At 44.2% G+C, this 22115-nt stretch overlaps 2 protein-coding genes across 2 annotated transcripts in view; one reads left to right on the forward strand and one right to left on the reverse strand.

The window, feature by feature from the left end:
* The window catches only part of LOC130272994 (uncharacterized), a 443176-nt gene that overhangs the window by 394941 nt on the left and 26120 nt on the right, over positions 1 to 22115 (reverse strand). The window contains exon 7 of the mRNA XM_056519091.1: positions 2159 to 2254. Within this exon, the coding sequence (XP_056375066.1) occupies positions 2159 to 2254 (96 nt within the window). The remainder of the gene's footprint in view (positions 1 to 2158; positions 2255 to 22115) is intronic.
* MINDY3 (MINDY lysine 48 deubiquitinase 3) overlaps positions 1 to 22115 on the forward strand; it is a 201816-nt gene that overhangs the window by 15596 nt on the left and 164105 nt on the right. The gene's annotated exons all lie outside the window — the stretch shown is intronic.

Genomic DNA, 22115 nt, shown 5'->3' on the forward strand with positions numbered 1-22115 from the left:
AAGATACCTGCAGTCTGGAGAAGACATCTTCACACCTGAGACAGCTGGAGCAGGATCTTATGAGGAGTGGGCCGAGATACCTGCAGTCTGGAGAAGACACCTTTACACCTGAGACAGCTGGAGCAGGATTTTATGAGGAGTGGGCCAAGATACCTGCAGTCTGGAGAAGACACCTGAGACAGCTGGAGCAGGATCTTATAAGATACCTGCAGTCTCGAGAAGAAGCCTTGACAGCTGGATTGCAGGGACTACCTCAGATGATTGTGCAACAAAATATTACGTTCAGGGAACAAACATTTTTGTCCAGGACGGTTTCATTATTTTTTTTCTAAACGATTCCATTGAACCACAATTCAGAAGCAACGTCTGATTTACAGCAATTCATTCTCAGTAAATTTTTATTCATTATTACTTTAGTCAGTTTCAAGTTATTTCAGGGAGCATTGTGAACATCTCCTCAAATGGAACCTGGTATCATTTTCATGCTGCCTAAACAAAGGGTCATCTGGTGTGATACCTGCCAACTTCTCCTTAGCCCATCAGCCTTGATTGATAGATCATTCAAGACTGATGGGGGAGAAAGAAGCCACCAGGTATCACACACTTGTGGTTCAGGCAGTCCTGTTATTAGTAATACAATTATTACCTGTCATTAGTAATAAAATTATTAGGTTATAGATTATGCTATTTTAATTACTTTTCTAATATACTTATTAATAAAATTTTGTAACCTTAAATTAACCCCTAAAAGTTTGGCCACCAAGGGTCCATCTTCTGGTCCTTCCTGCAGCCCTGCTCTCAGATTGTCTCCTGTATCAGCCTGACAGAGACCAAAGTCAGGAAATGCAGGTGGGACCTCAGCTCAGTGTATAGAGTGTAGAGTTCAGAGAGCTGCAAGGGGGTTCATGGGACCTTGGCCAATCACAGCCCATCTCACACTAAACTGCTCTGGGCAGTATGTAGAAGAGTGAGGGAGGAAGTTCTCCCCAGCAGGACTTCAAATGATGTCACGCCTGCCAGGAAACACCCCTTTCCCAGTCTGTGGAGCTCACTGAGAGTGAGCAGAATATACAGAACAATATGAAGGTAGAAAACAAAAAATAAATAGATAACTAAAGGCAGGGGTGGTTAATCATGATGGGGGGGGGGGAGTGAACTGGGAGGGTTAAAAATGTATCAAGATAGACATGTCCTTTAAGAATGAGGTCATAAAGAGACAAGACAGACAATTATTACACTTGTTTTACACTTGTAAGAGACGGAGTATCATCCCAAATCCTCTATCAGGTCTAAAATAGTTATTGTGTCAACAAGATTATAAAGAACAGAAGACAAAAAAAATGGGAGCATGACTATCTCCATTTTGTACAATTTTGAGTGAGTATCTCAAAAAGGTTTTACGGAATCATCAATGTATGGAAATTCTCAATTTTAAGACTCCTATACACATAAAATAAAAGTCCAAACTCGGGAACTGGCTGACAACCTAATGTGCATGAGAATACAATGGATAAAGTCAGGCAAAAGAAGGATCAGGCATGCCTGATCTTTTTGTTTTTGGGGGGGGAAAAAGCTGCAACCAGTGGAGTCTGGCAGCAGCTTAACCCCCCCCCCCCCCATCCCCTGATTAGGAGCGAAGCTCCATGAAATAAATTGTTGTTGGCCAATACTTACATTAAAAGTGAAGCAAGGCGGGATGCAAATAAAATGAAGAAAGCATACTCACCAGTCCTGATCCCGTGCCACTGCAGTTCCAATGGCTCCAGGTCCTTCCAGGCTCTTTGCAGGGGACCATGCTTTCTTTATTTTCATTGCACCCCGACTCACGTATAAAAAGTTTACTTTTAGGGATGGAAAACCCCTTAAAGGAGTACTCTGGCAAAAAATAACTAATCCTCTATTCATAGGACAGGGGATAAGTACTCTCAGTGAGGAGCGTGTCACCCACAGGTAGACCGCACGCGCTCCATTCATTTCTATGGGAGTGCCAATAATGTCCGAGATCTGTACTCAGGTCTTTTTGGCGCTCCCATAGGAATGAATGGAGTGAGTGTTGGCTGCAGCACACGCTCCTCACTGAGCTACTTCTCCCATATCCTGTGGATAAGTGATAAGTTATTTTTCGCCAGAGATCTCCTTTAAGAAATTCCAATCTTACCTCTACCAAGTCATGAGCCTCCTGAACTTCATCCTTATCTTTTTGCAAGCTTGGAAGCCATGATGCCAGGCTCTTCATCAGATACTCTTTGCCTTCCTACAAATACAAATATAAATACATTGTATATATAAAGATTACATATTTAAAAAAATAATAATAATAATTTGGTTCTGTTCTTTGGCTCCGAACGGGGCAGAGCACAATGATAGTGTGCAGAAAAACACAGGATGCCATAATCACACACCTTTTTATAGTTTCTTGATACACCCTTCGGTTCGTGAGATATGAGGGTTTATAGTTTGACTGACAGTTCAGGGAACCAGTCAGATGGGCGGGAACTTATTAATAATGAGAGTGATGGACGGGGTTACATAGTCAGGGGGTGTCCATTAGTCATCCCTACTTTGGTTCCTATTTGCTGTCATGGTTATGAGGATTCCTGGACCGCTACTGTATTATGGCACTGTGGCAGGCACAGTGTTTTGGGCCCTTTTGCTGTTACTGTTATGCGGATCCTGCGACAGGCACTGGGTTTCGGGCCCTTTTTCCGTTACTGTTATATTATATTATATAGCAGGCAGTGCATTTGGTTGTCATGCTTGTCCTATATGTATCCTAAATACAATGATCCCTCAACTTACAATGGCCTCAACATACATACAATAGTTTCAACATACAATGTTTATTTCTGGACCATTGTAACTTGAAACCAGACTCAACATACAATGTCCAGACAGTTCAGATCTGTGATAGACAGGTCAATGGCTGGAAGAACTGACCAATCAGAATGGGCATTTTACTGGTAAATCACCTGTATCACTGAAGTGTCTGGTAGTGCCCCCTACAGTACAGGGAGGAACTACAAGTTCTGTACTACTCCTTACCTGTGGCAGGGTTAGCTGCTCCTTTGGACACCAAGTAAGGGCGGCTCCATAAGGGACACTGTGTGTACTGTATAGGACCCTGAAGAAGCTCCTGTCCTCTACATAAACCAGTGTTTCCCAACCAGGTAGCCTCCAGCTGTTGCAAAATTACAAATCCCAGCATGCCCGGACAGCCAACGGCTGTCCGGGCATGCTGGGAGTTGTAGTTTTGCAACAGCTGGAGGCACCCTGGTTGGGAAACACTGACATAGACAGCGATTTACAGCTCCCAGCAGATCTTTCTTACTTTTATATGAAAGGATTGTTTTATCTGCATTAGTTATCTACTTATTATTCTTTAGTCCTCACCTTTTCCTATTTTTGGATGACATTTTGGTGGCTTCAGAACCAATTACCAGGTTTCCATAGAGTTCTGGTCTCAACATACAATGGTTTCAACATACAATGGTCGTCCTGGAACCAATTAATATTGTAACTTGAGGGACCACTGTACTATCTATATCTTGTACAGTCAGACGTCATCACACGCGGTCAGGTATACAACTGCTCCTTCATTGGCCAAGAAACGTGAAGGGACATCGGCCGCTGGTTGATAAAACGTATCGAGACCTCATTCCTTATACCGCAAATCTGCATAAACACTTGGCCCGCCACCCGCTGAAGGTGCGCTCACGTAACCTCAGAAGATTGGCTTTTATCGGGCTGTATAATGTATGAGGTGATTAATGGCATTAGACATTTACACTTGCTAAAACCGCAGTTCTGTGCAATAAATACAGAATAATAAATAAAGCGGCCTCATAAAGCAGCCTCCACACCTCCAAACATAAAACCCCTGATATACTATCCTAATAAAACACATACATTTGACTTTCACACGCTGTCAGTCTGATAACTGCATTGGCCCAAACATATGATTTTTTTGTGTTAACCCCCTCCTGTCCAGACATTTCATCTAAACTTTACTAGCCATTTAAGTGTACAGATTTTATTTTGTCGTTTATTTTTTATGATGTATACTGATGAGCCATAACATTACAGCAAACCTACCCAGCGTGGTTTTATTAGATTAACTCTTAAAACCCTCAGAATTTCCTTAATGGTGCATAGCGACTTCTCATTCTTTACATTTCAGGGGGTGGGATCTGAACTGAGCCGTTTGCAGCTATGGTTTTCTTATTGTGGACAAATATTTTTTTTTTACTAGTCCCATCGAATGGGTAAGGCTTAAAGGGGTACTCCGCCCCTAGACATCTTATCTCCTATCCAAAGGATAGGGGATAAGAAGTCAGATTGCCGCGGTCCCGCTGCTGGCGACCCACGGGATCCCCGCTGCGGCACCCCGCTGTCATTACTACACAGAACGAGTTCGCTCTGTGCGTAATGACGGGCGATACAGGGGCCGGAGCAGTGTGACGTCATGGCTCCGCCCCTCGTGACATCACGGCCCGTCCCCTTAATGCAAGTCTATGGCAGGGGCGTGACGACTGCCACGCCCCCTCCCACAGACTCGTACTGAGGAGGTGGGCCGTGACATCACGAGGGGCGGAGCTGTGACGTAACGATGCTCCGGCCCCTGTATTGCCCGTCATTACGTGCAGAGCGAACTCGCTCTGTGTAGTAATGACAGCGGGGTGCTGCAGCGGGGATCCCGTGGGTCGCCAGCAGCGAGGTGCCGCGGCGATCTGACATCTTATCTCCTATCCTTTGGATAGGGGATAAGATGTCTAGGGGCGGAGTACCCCTTTAAAAGGGTTATTCAGAAATAGAAAAGCAGAGTCATTTTCTTCTAAAAAACAATCCACCCCTGTTCTCAGGTTGCTTGTGGTGTCACAACTTGGCTCAACTTGGTTCCAAAGGAACTGAGCTGCAATACCACACACAGCCTGAGGAAAGGTGTGGTGCTGTTATTAGAAGAAATCAGTTCAGTTTTTTCTTATCCTGGACAACCTCATTAAAAGGGGTACTCTGCTGCCCCCAGCGTCCGGAACATTTTGTTCTGAATGCTCGGATCGGGCGGCGGGGGTTGTGATACCTCTGGGTGCTGCACAAAGAACAAGTGGGTCCCAGCCACGGGACCCCCACGGTTATACATCTTATCCCCTATCATTTGGATAGGGGATAAAATGTCTAGGGGAGGAGTACCCCTTTAATTCACCCAGCCATGAGATAAGTGCAGCAATCAGTCCTGTGTCACCCCCCCACCCAACCTCAAGCAGTGTAAAGGCTCTGGAAACGAATGCCGATCTACAAGATCAGAGCTTGTATACTGTGCAGGGTGGGGTCACGTAATAGGGCTCTTAAAGTCTACCTGTCATTTCAGGTGAATTTTTTAAGAATAATATGACCTCTGTGTGTGCATTAGGAGCAGCACTATTTCTGGCCATTATAAACTTTTTAGAAGATTTCTCTAATAATAAATATTAGGGTTGTTGAAATGACAGTGTCTATTTATGACTGCTAGGAGCCAATTCAATTTTGAGTAGAAGGAATAACATTTTTTTTTTTCAATCTACCCAAGACATTCAAATGAAGCCTAATGCTTAAATGGGCACGGTCATTACAAAATGGTAAATAAAAAATCTTTCTAATGTACTTTGTTTAAAAAAACATGAAGTTTTCTATGTTTTGTGTTTAACCCCTTAACGACAATGGACGTAAATGGACGTCATAGTGATGTGGTACTTAGCGCACCATGACGTACATTTATGCGCCGACATGATCGCGAGCACCGGAGCGGCCAGGGACCCGCGGGTAATGGCGGACATCCGCGATCGAGCGGATGTCCGCCATTAACCCCTCCAATGCCGTGACCAATACAGATCACGGCACCTGCGGCAGTGCGGTACTTTGCACCGATGATCGGATCGCCCGCAGCGCTGCCGCGGCGATCCGATCATCCAGCATGGCGGCCGGAGGTCCCCTCACCTGGCTCTGGCCGTCTCCCGGGGTCTTCTGCTCTGGTCTGAGATCGAGCAGGCCAGAGGAGAAGATCACCGATAATACAGATCAGTGCTATGTCCTATACATAGCACAGTACAGTATTAGCAATCAACTTATTGCAATGAATAATCCCATATGGGGACATAAAAAGTGTAAATAATAAATAAATTAAAAAAAGTAAAAAAAATTTAAAATAAAAAAGTAAAAAAATTGGAAAAATCTCCTCCCCCAATAAAAAGTAAAACGTCAGTTTTTCCAATTTTACCCCCCAAAAAGCGTTAAAAAAAATAATACACATATTTGGTATCACCGCATGCATAAAAGTCAGAACTATTAAAATATATTGTTAATTATCCTGTACGGTGAACGGCGTAAACGTAAAAAAATTAAAATTCCAAAATTGCTGCTTTTTTGTCACATTTTATTCCCAAAAAAATTTATAAAAAATTAATAAAAAGTAAAACCTAAGCAAAAGTGATACTGATAAAATCTACAGATCATGGCGCAAAAAATGAGCCCTCATATCGCCCCATATACAGAAAAATGATAAAGATATAGGTGGTCAAAATAGGGCAATTAAAAACATACTAATTTTGTTTAAATGGTTTGAGATTTTTTTTAAGCGATACAATTATAGAAAAGAATATAATCATGGGTATCATTTTAATCGTATTGACCCACAGAATAAAGAAAACATGTCATTTTTACCGGAAAGTGTACAGCGTGAAAACAAAACCTTCCAAAATTGCGGTTTTCTTTTCAATTTTCCCACATAAATAATATTTGTTTGGTTGCGCCGTACATTTTATGATAAAATAAGTGATGTCATTACAAAGTACAATTGGTGACGCAAAAAACAAGCCCTCATACGGGTCTGAAGATGGAAATATAAGAGAGTTATGATTTTTAGAAGGAGAGGAGGAAAAAACGAAAATGCAAAAATAAAATTGGTCTGGTCCTTAAGGCCAAAATGGGCCTGGTCCTTAAGGGGTTAAAACAGCTGCCACAAGGTGTCTCCCTACTTGTCCAGAGCATATTTCCCCCCTCTCTCTTGCACAGACTTTGGACACCTGCTGGCCTGGCAGAAGTCCAAAATCAGGAAATGCAGTCTGGATTGCTGAGGGGGGGGGGGGTACAGCCTTAGCCAATAATAGCTTATCTCACAGTGAACTGCTCTGGGCTGTGTGTAGCAGAGTGAGGGAGGAAGTTCTCCCCTGTATGGCTTCAGATGATGTCACGCCTGCTGGGGAACGCCCCTTCCCAGTCTGTGAATCTGACTGAGCAAGAAATACAGAGCAATATCAAAGTAGAAAACTAAAAAGTTATAAAAAATAAAGGCAGGGGGTGGTTTATCATGATGGGGGAGTGAACTGGGAGGATTATATAATTTAACAAGATCATGAGAGGATCTCTTTAAAGAGAAGCGGTCACGGGATTTTACCATATACAAAGCATGGTAACACATTATATATGGTAAACTCTTCTTCCTTATCATCCCTGGGAAAAATCCTGTCCATAGGGATGTTGAGGATATGAAGTTAGTATGTCTCCCCCCCCCCCCGTCAGCCCCGTAAGTAGTTTTCTGGGCGGGGAGCTATACTTACCTAGTCCTGTCTTCTCTAGCTGTAATCACGCCCCCCTCAGCATGATTGACAGCCCTCATCACCGCTTCCTAAGCAGAAGGAGTAGAGCGATGACACGGACCATGGCCGGGCTTGTCAATCACCCTGAGGGGGCGTGATTACAGCAGAGCAGACAGGACTAGGCAAGTATAGCTGCTCGCCAGGAGGACTAGTTATGTGGCCAGCGGGGGACACTTTTAAACTATATATCCTTACCCTCCCTGTTAGCACACGTTATATATGGTAAAATCTCATAACCGGTTCAAATTAAAAGTAATTATCTAAGATTAGTGCCGATAATTTATTATTTCCATAAGTAAACCTCTATTCTAGCTAGCGTCTCGTCAGGGCCTCAATGTGCATCTCCTCTCTCCCATGCTTTACACTGCAGCTCTGATTTCTTCCAGTGGCTAATGTGGAGCAGTACAAAGCCACAGAGCTCTAGGGCAGTGGTCTTCAACCTGCGGACCTCCAGATGTTGCAGAACTACAACTCCCAGCATGCCCGGACAGCCAACGGCTGTCCGGGCATGCTGGGAGTTGTAGTTTTGCAACATCTGGAGGTCCGCAGGTTGAAGACCACTGCTCTAGGGCTTCTAGTAGCTTTGTAGAGAAAAGAAAAGAAAGGACCGATGGATGGCGCCTCGTGTATTTACCCTCAATAGATCGGGTGGTGGGTGGGGGGGCAACCCCACGGGGCTTATAGATGGCCGCTCACCTTGAGATCTATGCAAAAAAGCATATCACCCACGATATAATCTGGGTACTGTAGTGAGAGTCGCTGCTATGCCGATGGATTGCAGGAGGAAACAAGTCGTCCTGGGAGTCAATATTAGAAGTAGAGCAGGAAAAAAACCCTCAGGTATGGCGCTGCAGACTCTTGTAGACAGATGAGGCGGATGCCAAAGGTAATAGGAAAGTCCTCAGCAGGACATTTTATTAAAAAAACAATAAAATGGATAAGTTTACGCGTTTCGAGAGGATCCCTCCCTTCCTCAGATCAGGGGAAGGGAGGAATCCTCCCGAAACGCGTAATCTTGTCCATTTTATTGTTTTTTTTTAAATAAAATGTCCTGCTGAGGACTTTCCTATTACCTTTGGCATCCGCCTCATCTGTCTACAAGAGTCTGCAGCACCATACCTGAGGGTTTTTTCCTGCTCTACTTCGAATATTCTAGTAGCTTTAGACTTGTTGATAATAACACATACATTACACACATACAGCCGACAGTCTCGTGTCTTGTATCTGGAGACATGGAATAAATGAATTATCTAAAATACACTTAAATCCGGCGTATTCCAGCAGCAATGATCAGGTGCTCTAATACTGGCCTAATAATATAAAGCAACATGTTCTTTGTCAGAGAGCCATAACACCGTTAAGGAGAGATCATGATATGTCAGTAGCTGCATTAGAAGACGCTTCCATTAGGCAGAGAAGATGAATACTCTGAGGTGCCGCATTGCTTTCCGATTGCCAAAATAATAGTATTAGTATAGAAGTAGGTTAGAAATGAACGTCAATGAGAACTGCGAAGAACAATATCTGATCTGGTGGAAGAGTGGAGAGCTTACAATCTTGCATGTCAGGAGCGCCACCTACAGGACAAACACAGAAATGCCAGCAGCATGATACATGCAAATTTGCAGATACTTGTAAGGCTAGGTTCACACTGTGGAGTTTCCGGGCAGAATTTCTGCCAGAGTTCAAGCCGGCGGCACTAGGACCGTGCGGACTACATTGCGGTCCCCATAGATGGCAATGCATTTCTGAGCAGATCTCCCAAAAGATACACCCGAAAATGCATTGCAGTCTATGGGGGCAGCAATGCAGTCTGCTCGGTCCTAGCACCGCCGGCTCAATCTCCGGCAGAAATTCTGCACAGAAATTCTGCAGTGTGAACCCAGCCTAATGAGGGTAGTTAAAGGGGTACTCCACTGAAAAATATATATATTTATATATATATTTTTTAAATGAACTGGTGCCAGAAAGTTAAACAGATTTGTAAATGACTTCGTTTTTAAAAATTGTAATCCTTCCAGTACTTATCAGCTGCTGAATACTCCACAGGAAGTTCTTTTCTTTTTGAAATTCCTTTCCGTCTGACCACAATGCTCTCTGCTGACATCTCTGTCCATTTTAGGAACTGTCCAGAGTAGGAGAAAAAAAAAAAAACATAGAAAACCTATCCTGCTCTGGACAGTTCCTAAAAAAATGGACAGAGGTGTCAGCAGAGAGCACTGTGGTCAGACAGAAAGGAAATTCAAAAAGAAAATAACTTCCTCTCAAGCCTATAGCAGCTGATAAGTACTGGAAGGATTAAGATTTTTAAATAGAAGTAATTTACAAATCTGTTTAACTTTCTGGCACCAGTTGATTAAAAAAAATATATATATTTTCCAGGGGAGTACCCCTTTAATAAGGGACCATACAATATGTCACTTTACAAAAATGACCTAATGTTTAAATGAAGTTTTCATGTTAAACATTTTTCTAATAGAATTTTGGGTGAGATTTTTTCAAATTTTCCATATATATTATAAAATAATCATGAAAGCTTGCAGTTCCCATTCCGGCCACTAGGGCCTAAGTTGAGGCTTTTTGCTCAGTACATATAACTTCCCAGCAGTCTTTTCCTTATCATCACAGCTGGGATTAGGCTATGTTCACATGGCGGAATGTCCGCGCTGAATTTCCGGATGAATATTCCGCACAGACTTTCTGTTGCAGGGGAGTCCCATTGATTTCAGTGAGATTCTGCTTCACTGTGCACACAATGGAATTTCTGCCACAGAAACATCTGCTGTGGAAATCCCCATTCCGGCGTTCACAGAAAGAATAGATGTGTATTTTCTTTTTGTAGAATCTGCTCAGAAATGCATTGCCATCTTTGAGACGGTTATTTACAAGCGATCCTAGCAGGAGCCGGAAAAGTCAAATGTGTGGAATATCAGCCAGTATTTTCCGGCAGATATTGCAAACATTTTACACCCGTGTGAACATACCCTTATAGAGAACGGTGACACGATTGTATAGATAACAGATGTACAAACAATAACTGATTAGCCTCCGTCTCCCTGTGGAATGACCATTGAAAAGGTCACAGACTACACCCAGTAATATTTCCCATTTATAATAATTGGACAGAAACTATCTATTGTTGCCTATGTCCATGGGGCTTTGCTTACAAATAACCAGCAAACTGTGACCCTGCAGATGTTGCAAAACTACAACTCCCAGCATGCCCGGACAGCCGTTGGCTGTCCGGGCATGCTGGGAGTTGTAGTTTTTGCAAAAGCTGGAGGCATCCTGGTTGGGAAACACTGTAGACTGCGTAAAAAAACTTGACCATTTGGCATGGGGGTGAGACTTCATGTTCTGTGCAGATCATTTCCCAGTAATCCTTTTCTTCTCATGAACAGAGTGAAATGTGATACCAGTATATAGATAACACTGGACCCACCAGCACTCACAGCAGAGCTCAAGCTCTCCACTCCCTGATAATAACCTCAGAGAATTCTCAGTAGTGTCTCAAATTCATTTAAATTGGGCAGCTCCTGTCTTTTGTTGCTTAACCCCTTAAGGACTTAGGACGTACCTGTACGTGACCCCGCATCACACTGGGTCGGTCCCGGCTGCTAATCCTAGCCGGGACCCTGGGCTAACAGCATCGATCGTTGTGCCGTTGTTAACCCTTCAGACGCGGTGATCAAAGTGCTTCCCGGCAGCTCAGTCGGGCTGATCGGGACATCGCAATAAAATCGCGATGTTCCGATCAGCTGGGACGCAGGCGGAGGTCTCCTTACCTCTCTCCGCAGCGTCCGATCGGGGTTTGATTGCTCCAAGCCTGAACTACAGGCTTGGGCAATCGAGCCCCTATCTCGCTGATCCGTGCAGAGCTATCCCAACCCTTTCAATTTTGCACCTAAAAGGGGTACTCTAGTGAAAAAAAATTTTTTCCCCATATCAACTGTCTCCAAAATGCTAAACAGATTTGTAAATTAAAAATAATGGAGTATGTGCAGCTCACAGAAAAATATGCGAGATTAACTGAGAAACTCTCACAACCTAATGAGAATTAAGAAGAAAAAAAATATAGAAAAATAGGGAACTCAGTCCTCAGCTATATCACTCAAAAAATATTTGTAAATTACTTCTATTAAAAAATCTTAATCCTTGCAGTACTTATCCACGGCTGTATGCTCCAAAGGAAGTTGAGTTGTTCTTTTCTGTTTGACCACAGTGCTCTCTGCTGACACCTCTGTCCATGTCATTAAAGGGGTTATCCAGGAAAAAACTTTTTTTTATATATCAACTGGCTCCAGAAAGTTAAACAGATTTGTAAATTACTTCTATTAAAAAATCTTAATCCTTTCAATACTTATGAGCTTCTGAAGTTTAGGTTGTTCTTTTCTGTCTAAGTAATCTCTGATGACACGTGTCTCGGGAACTGCCCAGTTTAGAAAAGGTTTGCTATGGGAATTTGCTTCTAAACTGGGTGTTTCCCGAGACACGTGTCATCAGAGATTACGTAGACAGAAAAGAACAACCTTAACTTCAGAAGCTCATAAGTACTGAAAGGACTAAGATTTTTTAATAGAAGTAATTTAAAAATCTGTTTAACTTTATGGAGCCAGTTGATATATAAAAAAATGTTTTTTTTCCTGGATAACCCCTTTAACTGTCCAGGGTAGGAGAAAATCCCCATAGCAAACCCCTCCTGCTCTGGACAGTTCCTGACAGACAGAGGTGTCAGCAGAGAACACTGTGGTCAGACAGAAAAGAACAACTCAACTTCCTCTGGAGCATACAGCAGCTGACAAGTACTGGAAGGATAAAGATTTGCTTAATAGAAGTCATTTACAAATCTGTATAACTTTCTGGCACCAGTTGTTCTGAAAGAAAAAAATTCCACCAGTGTACCCCTTTAATTTAAAAAACTACAATAAAAAAAAAAATAGGAACATAAGAAGAAGGAAAAAAAAAATAAATAAATAAAAACAGTTTCAGGATCTGGCGCTAATCAGAAAAAAAGTTTAGTTCATACATTTCCTTTTAAAGGGGTTATCTGGGCTTATAAGGCCTTTGGGCTATCCCCAGGATAGGTGATTATTTACAGCACTAGATTATCACGAGCAACTCGAACCTTGAAAAGGCTGAGCCAGGATAACCCATTCATTGCTTCTTTGGTGCCCACTTGACATTTATTGCTTCTTTTGCCCCATCTGTTAGAGAACTAGGCTAAAGAGGCAACAATCCGCAACTGAGCAGAAAGGCAATAAAGGGGCAATAAATCGACACAAGATTCATGACTTCTATCACATACAGAATCCATACGGGATTCAGTTTTCTGGCAGTGGAAGGGTTACCACCCAAAGTATTTTTCTGATCGGTTAACTCCTTCCACCCAAAACCCGATTGTGGCAAGAAAAGGGTTAATGTCCCAGGGAAACAATTTACTTGCACAGTAACAGGATGAGCCTGTGTTCACACTTCCCAATTTCTGTTGCATTTCTTCCATGCTTTTTTCTGCTTTGATCAGTGAACGTCCAGATCTCTTCAGGAGTTCAGCCATCAAAACAAGATACACAGTGTGAATACAGCCTAAGAAGGGATTCTTCCCTGCTAGACGAGGAATTAACCTGTTCCTGCCAACAACCTTGTGATGCTATAAGGCAGTGGTTTTGCAATACTTGGAGGCATCCTGGTTGAAAAATACTGATTTAAGTAATAACACCATTTAGGAGACTGGGATCAACACAGAAGGGATTCTAATAGACAGATAGCGGAAAGATATTAGATAAATGATAGATTAGATAGATATGAGATAGATAGATATGAGATAGATAGATAGATATGAGAGAGAGAGATAGATAGAGATAGATAGATAGATAGATATGAGATAGATAGATATGAGATAGATAGATATGAGATAGATAGATATGAGATAGATAGATATGAGATAGATAGATATGAGATAGATAGATATGAGATAGATAGATATGAGATAGATAGATATGAGATAGATAGATATGAGATAGATATGAGATAGATAGATATGAGATAGATAGATATGAGATAGATAGATATGAGATAGATAGATAGATATGAGATAGATAGATAGATATGAGATAGATAGATAGATATGAGATAGATAGATAGATATGAGATAGATAGATAGATATGAGATAGATAGATAGATATGAGATAGATAGATAGATATGAGATAGATAGATAGATATGAGATAGATAGATAGATATGAGATAGATAGATAGATATGAGATAGATAGATAGATATGAGATAGATAGATAGATATGAGATAGATAGATAGATATGAGATAGATAGATAGATATGAGATAGATAGATAGATATGAGATAGATAGATAGATATGAGATAGATAGATAGATATGAGATAGATAGATAGATATGAGATAGATAGATAGATATGAGATAGATAGATAGATATGAGATAGATAGATAGATATGAGATAGATAGATAGATATGAGATAGATAGATAGATATGAGATAGATAGATATGAGATAGATAGATATGAGATAGATAGATATGAGATAGATAGATATGAGATAGATAGATATGAGATAGATAGATATGAGATAGATAGATATGAGATAGATAGATATGAGATAGATAGATATGAGATAGATAGATATGAGATAGATAGATATGAGATAGATAGATATGAGATAGATAGATATGAGATAGATAGATATGAGATAGATAGATATGAGATAGATAGATATGAGATAGATAGATATGAGATAGATAGATATGAGATAGATAGATATGAGATAGATAGATATGAGATAGATAGATATGAGATAGATAGATATGAGATAGATAGATATGAGATAGATAGATATGAGATAGATAGATATGAGATAGATAGATATGAGATAGATAGATATGAGATAGATAGATATGAGATAGATAGATATGAGATAGATAGATATGAGATAGATATGAGATAGATATGAGATAGATATGAGATAGATATGAGATAGATAGATATGAGATAGATAGATATGAGATAGATAGATATGAGATAGATAGATATGAGATAGATAGATATGAGATAGATAGATAGATAGATACCTAAACAATTTTAACCCCTGTATAATCTATGATGGTAATCTAGCAGTAGGATTACACTGATCACACACCGGCTGCAGCCTTTCCCTATAAGCATATGGACGCCCCCCTCCTAATCTCCGCAGGGGTAATAAAGCATGGCATCCAGTGATTTCGAGCAGTTGGACCATGTCAATATGAGCAATGGTGAAATACACTCAGCAATCTCTCCCTCGCCCCCACACCCCCAAGTAATAATTTACGGAGGTATTACACGTACAGCCGTCTGATGAGATATTTATTGCCAGGCAGATCGGATAAGTAGATGGGTTTTGGCATCAGATCAGGGGCCATAAATGATGGGCACATTTACAGTGGGAGCATTAATCACAGGATATTTACAATGACTCTCTAGTCAGGGAGGGCAGCTGCCAGTCACGGGGGGGAGGGGGCGGCAGGGATTCGCATTTTTACTGCGGCACTCTACAACGTACGGAGACTTATAGGTGACTATACCGTGTGCAAAACAGCAATGGGAACCGCTCAATGCAGACAAGGTGTGAGCTGGATATGGACAAAATCCTGAGTTTACCCTGTTTTGTGGGGGAGATTTACCAAAACCTGTGCAGAGGAAAAGTTGCCCAGTTGCCCATAGCAACCAATCAGATCGCTTCTTTCATTTTGCAGAGGCCTAGTTAAAAATGAAAGAAGAAATCTGATTGGTTGCCATGGGCAACTGGGCAAGTTTTCCTCTGCACAGGTTTTAATAAATCTCCTTGTGTGTCTACAAACCCGCTCCACCTCCTTATTCTCCACATAAACCTACTAGATTCTGACTGGATGACTTCTTATGCCCCTTTGACATGAACAAATACCGGTTTGCCTCATAACACACGTCGGAGTCCATTACGGATACAAGTCATGGCCGGACTGTGGGTCTAAAACAATCAGCGATCAAAAATTGCAAAAATGAGCAAAATAAACTTTAACTCCCCTTCTGACGTTCCCCGCCTCACGGTCCCTCCGCTGCAGTCCTGAGAATGGATGGGAACGTCACAGAGCAGTCAGCCTATCACCGGCCGCTGCGATGTCCCGCCTCAGCCGGTGAGAGGCTGCGCCCACCGTCATGTAAGGAGCCGGCCGGACCGCTGCGGCCGGTGATAGGCTGACAGCTCTGTGACGTTCCCATCCCCAGGACAGCATCGGAGGGACCATGAGGCCGGTAACGGGGAACGTCGGAAGGCGAGTTAAATTTTATTTTGTTTATTTTTGCAGCCCGGGCTCAGGATAGTACAGTACAGCGCAGCAGCTGATAATTATTTGTGGGGGGAGAGAAGCAGCACTCGCAGGTGACATATGATTACCGTATTTATCGGCGTATAACACGCACTTTTTAGGCTAAAATTTTTAGCCTAAAGTCTGTGTGCGTGTTATACGCCGATACACCCCCAGGAAAGGCAGGGGGAGAGAGGCCGTCGCTGCCCGCTTCTCTCCCCCTGCCTTTCCTGGGGTCTAGAGCGCTGCTGTCGGCCCTTCTCACCCCCTGGTTATCGGCGCCGCTGCCCGTTCTGTCCCCCTGACTATCGGTGCCGGAGCCGATAGCCAGGGGGAGAGAAGCGGCGCCGACAGCCAGGGGGAGAGAAGGGGCAGCGGCACTCATTGCCGGCGCCGCTGCCCCGTTGCCTCCCCCCATCCCCGGTGGCATAATTACCTGAGTCGGGTCCGCGCTGCTGCAGGCCTCCGGCGTGCGTCCCCGGCGTCGTTGCTATGCGCTGAACGGCGCGGCGCATTACGTCAGTGCATAGCAACGACGCAGGGGACGCAGGGGACGGCCTCTCTCCCCCTGCCTTTCCTGGGGGTATATCGGGGTATACACGCGCACACACGCACCCTCATTTTACCATGGATATTTGGGTAAAAAACTTTTTTTTACCAAAATATCCTTGGTAAAATTAGGGTGCGTGTTATAGGCCGGTGCGTGGTATACCCCGATAAATACGGTAGTTCCCCGATGTTGGGGACAGCGCAGCGCTGATAATTCATTGGGGGGGGGTGTGAGAGAAGCAGAACAGCGCCCGCGGGTCACATATGATTGGTTCCCCGATGTGGGGTCATCCGCTGTGGCTGATAATTCATTCATTCGAGAGGGGGGGGGGGTTTGGGGGCAGAACCGGTATTGCGGTATGGGAAAAATTTATATCGTGCAGGAAAAAAAATTCAGTATTCGGTATGAACCGGTATACCGCCCAGCACTAGTTTCAAGTTAAAAAACGTACGGAACCGTATAGAAAACCGTATGCATTGACCTAACATTGTAAACCATATGTCAAACGCATCATCCATTTTAGCCCGTTTTGTGTCTTATACGGTTTTGTCAGTTTTATTTAACCTGTAACCAAAACCGTAGCCTACCACGTTTTTTGGTCCAGGTGAAAAACCGTATTAAACCGTATATTTTTTTCCTTTTAACATGGGAGTCAATAGGAACCTTACAGAACCGTATGTGCGTACGGTTCCATCCGGTTTGCACCATACGATTTTTGACTTTGCACCGTTTTTTTTCTTGGAATTTCAATTAAACAAATAAAACTTTATTGATAATGGGATTGTCAGGCCCAAGGCCTGATAATGGAAACATACATGTGTTTGTATTGTATCTGTGTATAAACTAAGACCTGGGGGTGAGAGGTCATTCAGACTGTGGATTTGTGTATTGCATTTTATAGGGGGTCTGGCTGTTTTATGTGTCTCCTTTGAAGTCATGCAACCTGGTCCCATCATATAATCAAACAGATAAGGGGTCAGGAAGAGAGATGCCCCACCTGGTGGGATTAGAGGGGAGGGGGGGAATGGAGTTTCCCTCCAAAGAAGCAGATAAGACTTAAAATGCTGGACTCAACTGGTGTTCGCAAAAAGCTGACAAGAGCTGGACTCTCACTCACAAAGGAGGGCTATACCATCATGCAGTAAGAACTTCATTTTTGTTTTCTGAACTTGTCTTGCTAAACTCTTTTATATATTGTTATACCTGTATGTCATTTGTTCCTGTATTTTTATATAGTCAGCACTGTGATACCTTTTATCAGATTAAATGTTTAATTAATCAGCTCTGGTCTTTGATCTCTAAATATATGAGCTCACCTTTCTGAAGGCAGCTCTGGTGGAAACACATTTATCTAAGGGTTAAATTGGTGACTTGCTGGGACTAGTAGTGTATACACAGAGGTCTGGTGGCCTTAACCCTTGCACCATCACACTCTCTCTAATGTCTTGGCTGGACCGAAAAGGGTGTGATCGTGACAACTGGTGGCAGCGTCGGGATATATTTAGAGATTTTTAGTGCTTGCTGGATTTTACCTGTAAGGAAATGTTAGCACTAAAAAGAAATTGCATACATATACTTGTGTGTCAATTCCAAAGACAGAGCTCAGTGCTGATTTAAAAGACATACAAAAAGAGTGCAAGACAGTTCTGTCCTCCCCATCTCCTGTTTTACCTCTTCTGTCTCATCTCGGAAATATGGAGGCATATCGCAAGCAGTCCAAGCCTGCACTGGAGCTAATGTGCCAAGAAAAGGACATCCCTACTGCAGGAAAGAACAAGGAACAACTTATTGCTGATCTTGTGGAGTATGATGCCCGTGCAGAAGAGCTGAGTGACATGAGACAAAGTCCTACAGCTGGAACTGCCATCCAAGGACTGATATCTCCTGGGGAGTACAACATTACTCCCCATCAGGACAGTACTCCACATGAGGCCTTGGACTCTTATATGTGGACTGCCTTACAACACCTTGGGAATGTGGATGCTAATATGAAACTCCAACTGCTTCTCCAGTACCAAACTGCAGAGAGAGAGGCACAGGCTGCAGAGAGAGAGGCACAGATACGAGCTGCAGAGAGAGAGGCACAGATACGAGCTGCAGAGAGAGAGGCGACAGAAAGAGAGGCCCAGCGGAGGCATGAATTGGAGGTTCTGAGGCTGAGTGGGGATGCTCTATCTGCACGCAGTGATGTGCAGGATCAAGGAGACCACAAACCTCGCTTGGAACATTTCCCCATGTTGGAGAAAGATGGTGATCTGGATGTGTTCCTGAGGGGATTTGAAAAGGTTTGCCGGCAGTTCCATCTACCTAAGGAACAGTGGGGACGATATCTAACCCCACGGCTGCGAGGGAAAGCTCTGGATGTGCTTGCTTCGCTTCCCTCTGAAAGTGACCAGGACTATGAGGCCTGACTCCAGAGGCTTATCGGAAAAGATTTAGGACTTTGCAACAAAGCGCCACAGAAAGCTGCACTGAACATGCAGGTCAGCTAAGGACTGCATTCAGGCAATGGACTGGGGGCCTACAAGTCACTACCTATGAGGCCCTGGAGGACTTGATGGTCCTGGATCAGTTTCTCCAAACACAGAGCTTTGAAGCCAGGGAGTGGATTTTGGACCGCAAGCCCAAGACAGCCATGGAAGCAGCAGAACTAGGAGATGACTTTGCCAACAACCGGGCGCCAGCAGCAAAGCGTGGATCTGCACAAGCTGGAGCAAGTACCTGGAGGGGAGTCACACAACCCCAAAGCACCACCAGGTCAGCCAGGAAATTCTTGCCATCATTCCCAAAAGCAACAGGAGCCACATTGGGTCAGGGGGATACCCGCCGATGCTACAGATGCAACAATATTGGGCACCTGAGTGCCACTTGCCCCAACAAAAATAATTCTGCACCAGTAGCTGGAGGACACACAGCCGTTCTTCTGTTGTCCGGAGCGGTGGAGAAAAGAGCGGATAACCTGCAGAGTGTAACTGTGGGTGATCGGGTGACAGTGGGTTTGCGAGATTCTGGAGCCTCCTTGACCTTGGTGCGGCCTGAAGTGGTGGATACAGAGGACATCATCCCTGGAAGAACCATGGCTTTAAAAGGAATTGGAGGTGTGCGGCCTGCTGTGCCCATTTCTCGTGTGTACCTGGATTGGGGTACAGGCCAAGGTTTGCGGGAGGTGGGGGTCTCTGAGGACATCCCTGTTAATGTTCTGCTGGGGAATGATTTGGGTCAGATGCTCTGTCATTATGCTCCAGAGGACACTACCTGCACACCGGATGGGCTAGGAGAGAGTCGTGTTCATTCTGAGATACTGTGCGAGACTTTGGGAGACACTGCGAAATGTGGTAACTGGGAGGGAGTGCAGGGGATTGATAATTGTTTACCTGTGACTGAACCAGTAATGTTTTCCAAAAGTGGAATGGGGTGTATTGTAAAATGTGGTGACAATGCATTGCCAATGCCAAAACCTAGTGGAGATGGGCTAGGGGGAGGGGTTGGTGTGCCCCTGGTGACATGTAAGGATGAGGGACCAGCAGTGAGTGATATGTCCCAATCCTGTGAGCCTAAGGATGAGGAGGGAAGGAGTGATAGCCCTGTGTATGATGCCTGTATTGTTATGTCTGGAACTGAGGGGGAGGAAGGTAAACCCCAGGGAGGCATACCAATGGTGGCAGTGGTAACGCGTCAGCAGCATGCCAGGGCTGCAGCTTTAAAAGGAAGGGAGGATGGTGATGCAAGGGGCAAGCTGTGTGACTTGCAAGCCCCAGCAGAGGAAGGTGGAGATGCTAGTTCACCTGGGGGAAATGTGCTCCCTGATACCACGAGATGGGGGGAGGGAAATGAGCATTTCCGGGAAGCTCTGCGCAGTGACCCTTCCCTTGAAGGGCTGAGACAACGTGCTGAACATACAGGTGTTGACACAGATGGGCATCGGGTATATTGGGAAAATGATATCTTGTACTGGGAGTCCCTTTCCAAAGGCATGCTAGGGGCCCAGAAGAGAGAAAGGCAGTTAGTGGTTCCTAGGCAGTATAGGAAAGAGCTGCTGAGGTTGGCCCATGAGACCCCCCTGGCAGGACATTTGGGAGTGGCCTATGCGGTCATAGAGAAGGAATGCCTAGCTGTGGTCTGGGCTTTGCAAAAATTACAGCCATACCTGTATGGCAGGGATTTTACTGTCATAACTGAACACAACCCTCTACATTGGTTGGACAGAGTGTCCGGTAACAATGGCACCTTGAAACAAATGCTAAAAACATTTGTAGAATCGGAGGGCAGAGACTGGGGAAAGTATTTACCCCATCTGTTATTTGCTTACAGGGAGGTACCCCAAGAGTCTACGGGTTTCTCGCCCTTTGAGTTATTGTATGGTCGCAAAGTGCGGGGACCCCTAGATTTAGTTAGGGAAGAATGGGAAGGGGGGCTACATGCCCCTGAGACTTCTGTGGTGGAGTATGTTCTGAGATTCAGGGACAGGATGCAGGCATTGACTGGGCTGGTACATGACAACCTCACAGCAGCACAGTCCAGGCAGAAGTACTGGTATGATCGCAATGCAAGGGACCGGGTCTATGAAGTGGGACAGAAGGTAATGGTTCTGAACCCCATTAGGCAGAATAAGTTGCAGGCTGCCTGGGAGGGTCCCTTTACCATTTTACAGTGCCTAGAACCCACCACATATGTAGTAGCCCTTGATGAGAAAGGTCAGAGGCAGAGACAGTACCACATTAATATGGCATACTATGACCCTGAGAAGGTGGTACTCAGTGTATGCAGTGCACCAGAGGAAGGGCTGGGTAGTGATCCCTTACTTGATCTAGTGGAGAAAGCTAAGAGCCAGGGATCCCTTCAGGATGTAGAGGTCAATCCACAGCTCTTGGCTGCAAAGAAAAGGCAGCTAAAAGAGGAAATAGGCCCCTTCAGTGCCATCTTTGCCTGGACCTGTGGTGTCAAGAAAAGAAATAGACGGTTAATGGAGACAGATCTATCAGCCTGGAGAGGCCAGATCTCTCTGTCTCCATCTTAAGTGGGAGGTGTTAGGCCCAAGGCCTGATTATGGAAACATATATGTGTTTTTATTGTATCTGTGTATAAACTAAGACCTGGGGGTGAGAGGTCATTCAGACTGTGGGTTTGTGTATTGCATTTTCTTGGGGGTCTGGCTGTTTGTATCTCCTTTGAAGTCATGCACCCTGGTCCCATCATATAATCAAACAGATAAGGGGTCAGGAAGAGAGACGCCCCACCTGGTGGGATCAGAGGGGAGGCCCGCCCCTTTCAATACAAGTCTATGGGAGGGGGCGTGGCGGTCATCACGCCCCCTCCCATAGACTTGCATTAAGGGGACGGACCGTGATGTCACGAGGGGCGGCGCCATGACGTCACGCTGCTCCGTCCCCTGTATCGCCCGTCATTACGCACAGAGCGTAATGGGGGTCCCCAGCAGCGGGACCGCGGCGATCGGACATCTTATCCCCTATCCTTTGGATAGGGGATAAGATGTCTAGGGGCGGAGTACCCCTTTAACCCTTGCACCATCACACTCTCTCTAGCGTCTTGGCTGGACCGATAGGGTGTGATCATGACAGGGATGAAAG

The sequence above is a fragment of the Hyla sarda genome, chromosome 5 (genome assembly GCF_029499605.1).
Source record: "Hyla sarda isolate aHylSar1 chromosome 5, aHylSar1.hap1, whole genome shotgun sequence".
Taxonomy (NCBI): domain Eukaryota; kingdom Metazoa; phylum Chordata; class Amphibia; order Anura; family Hylidae; genus Hyla; species Hyla sarda.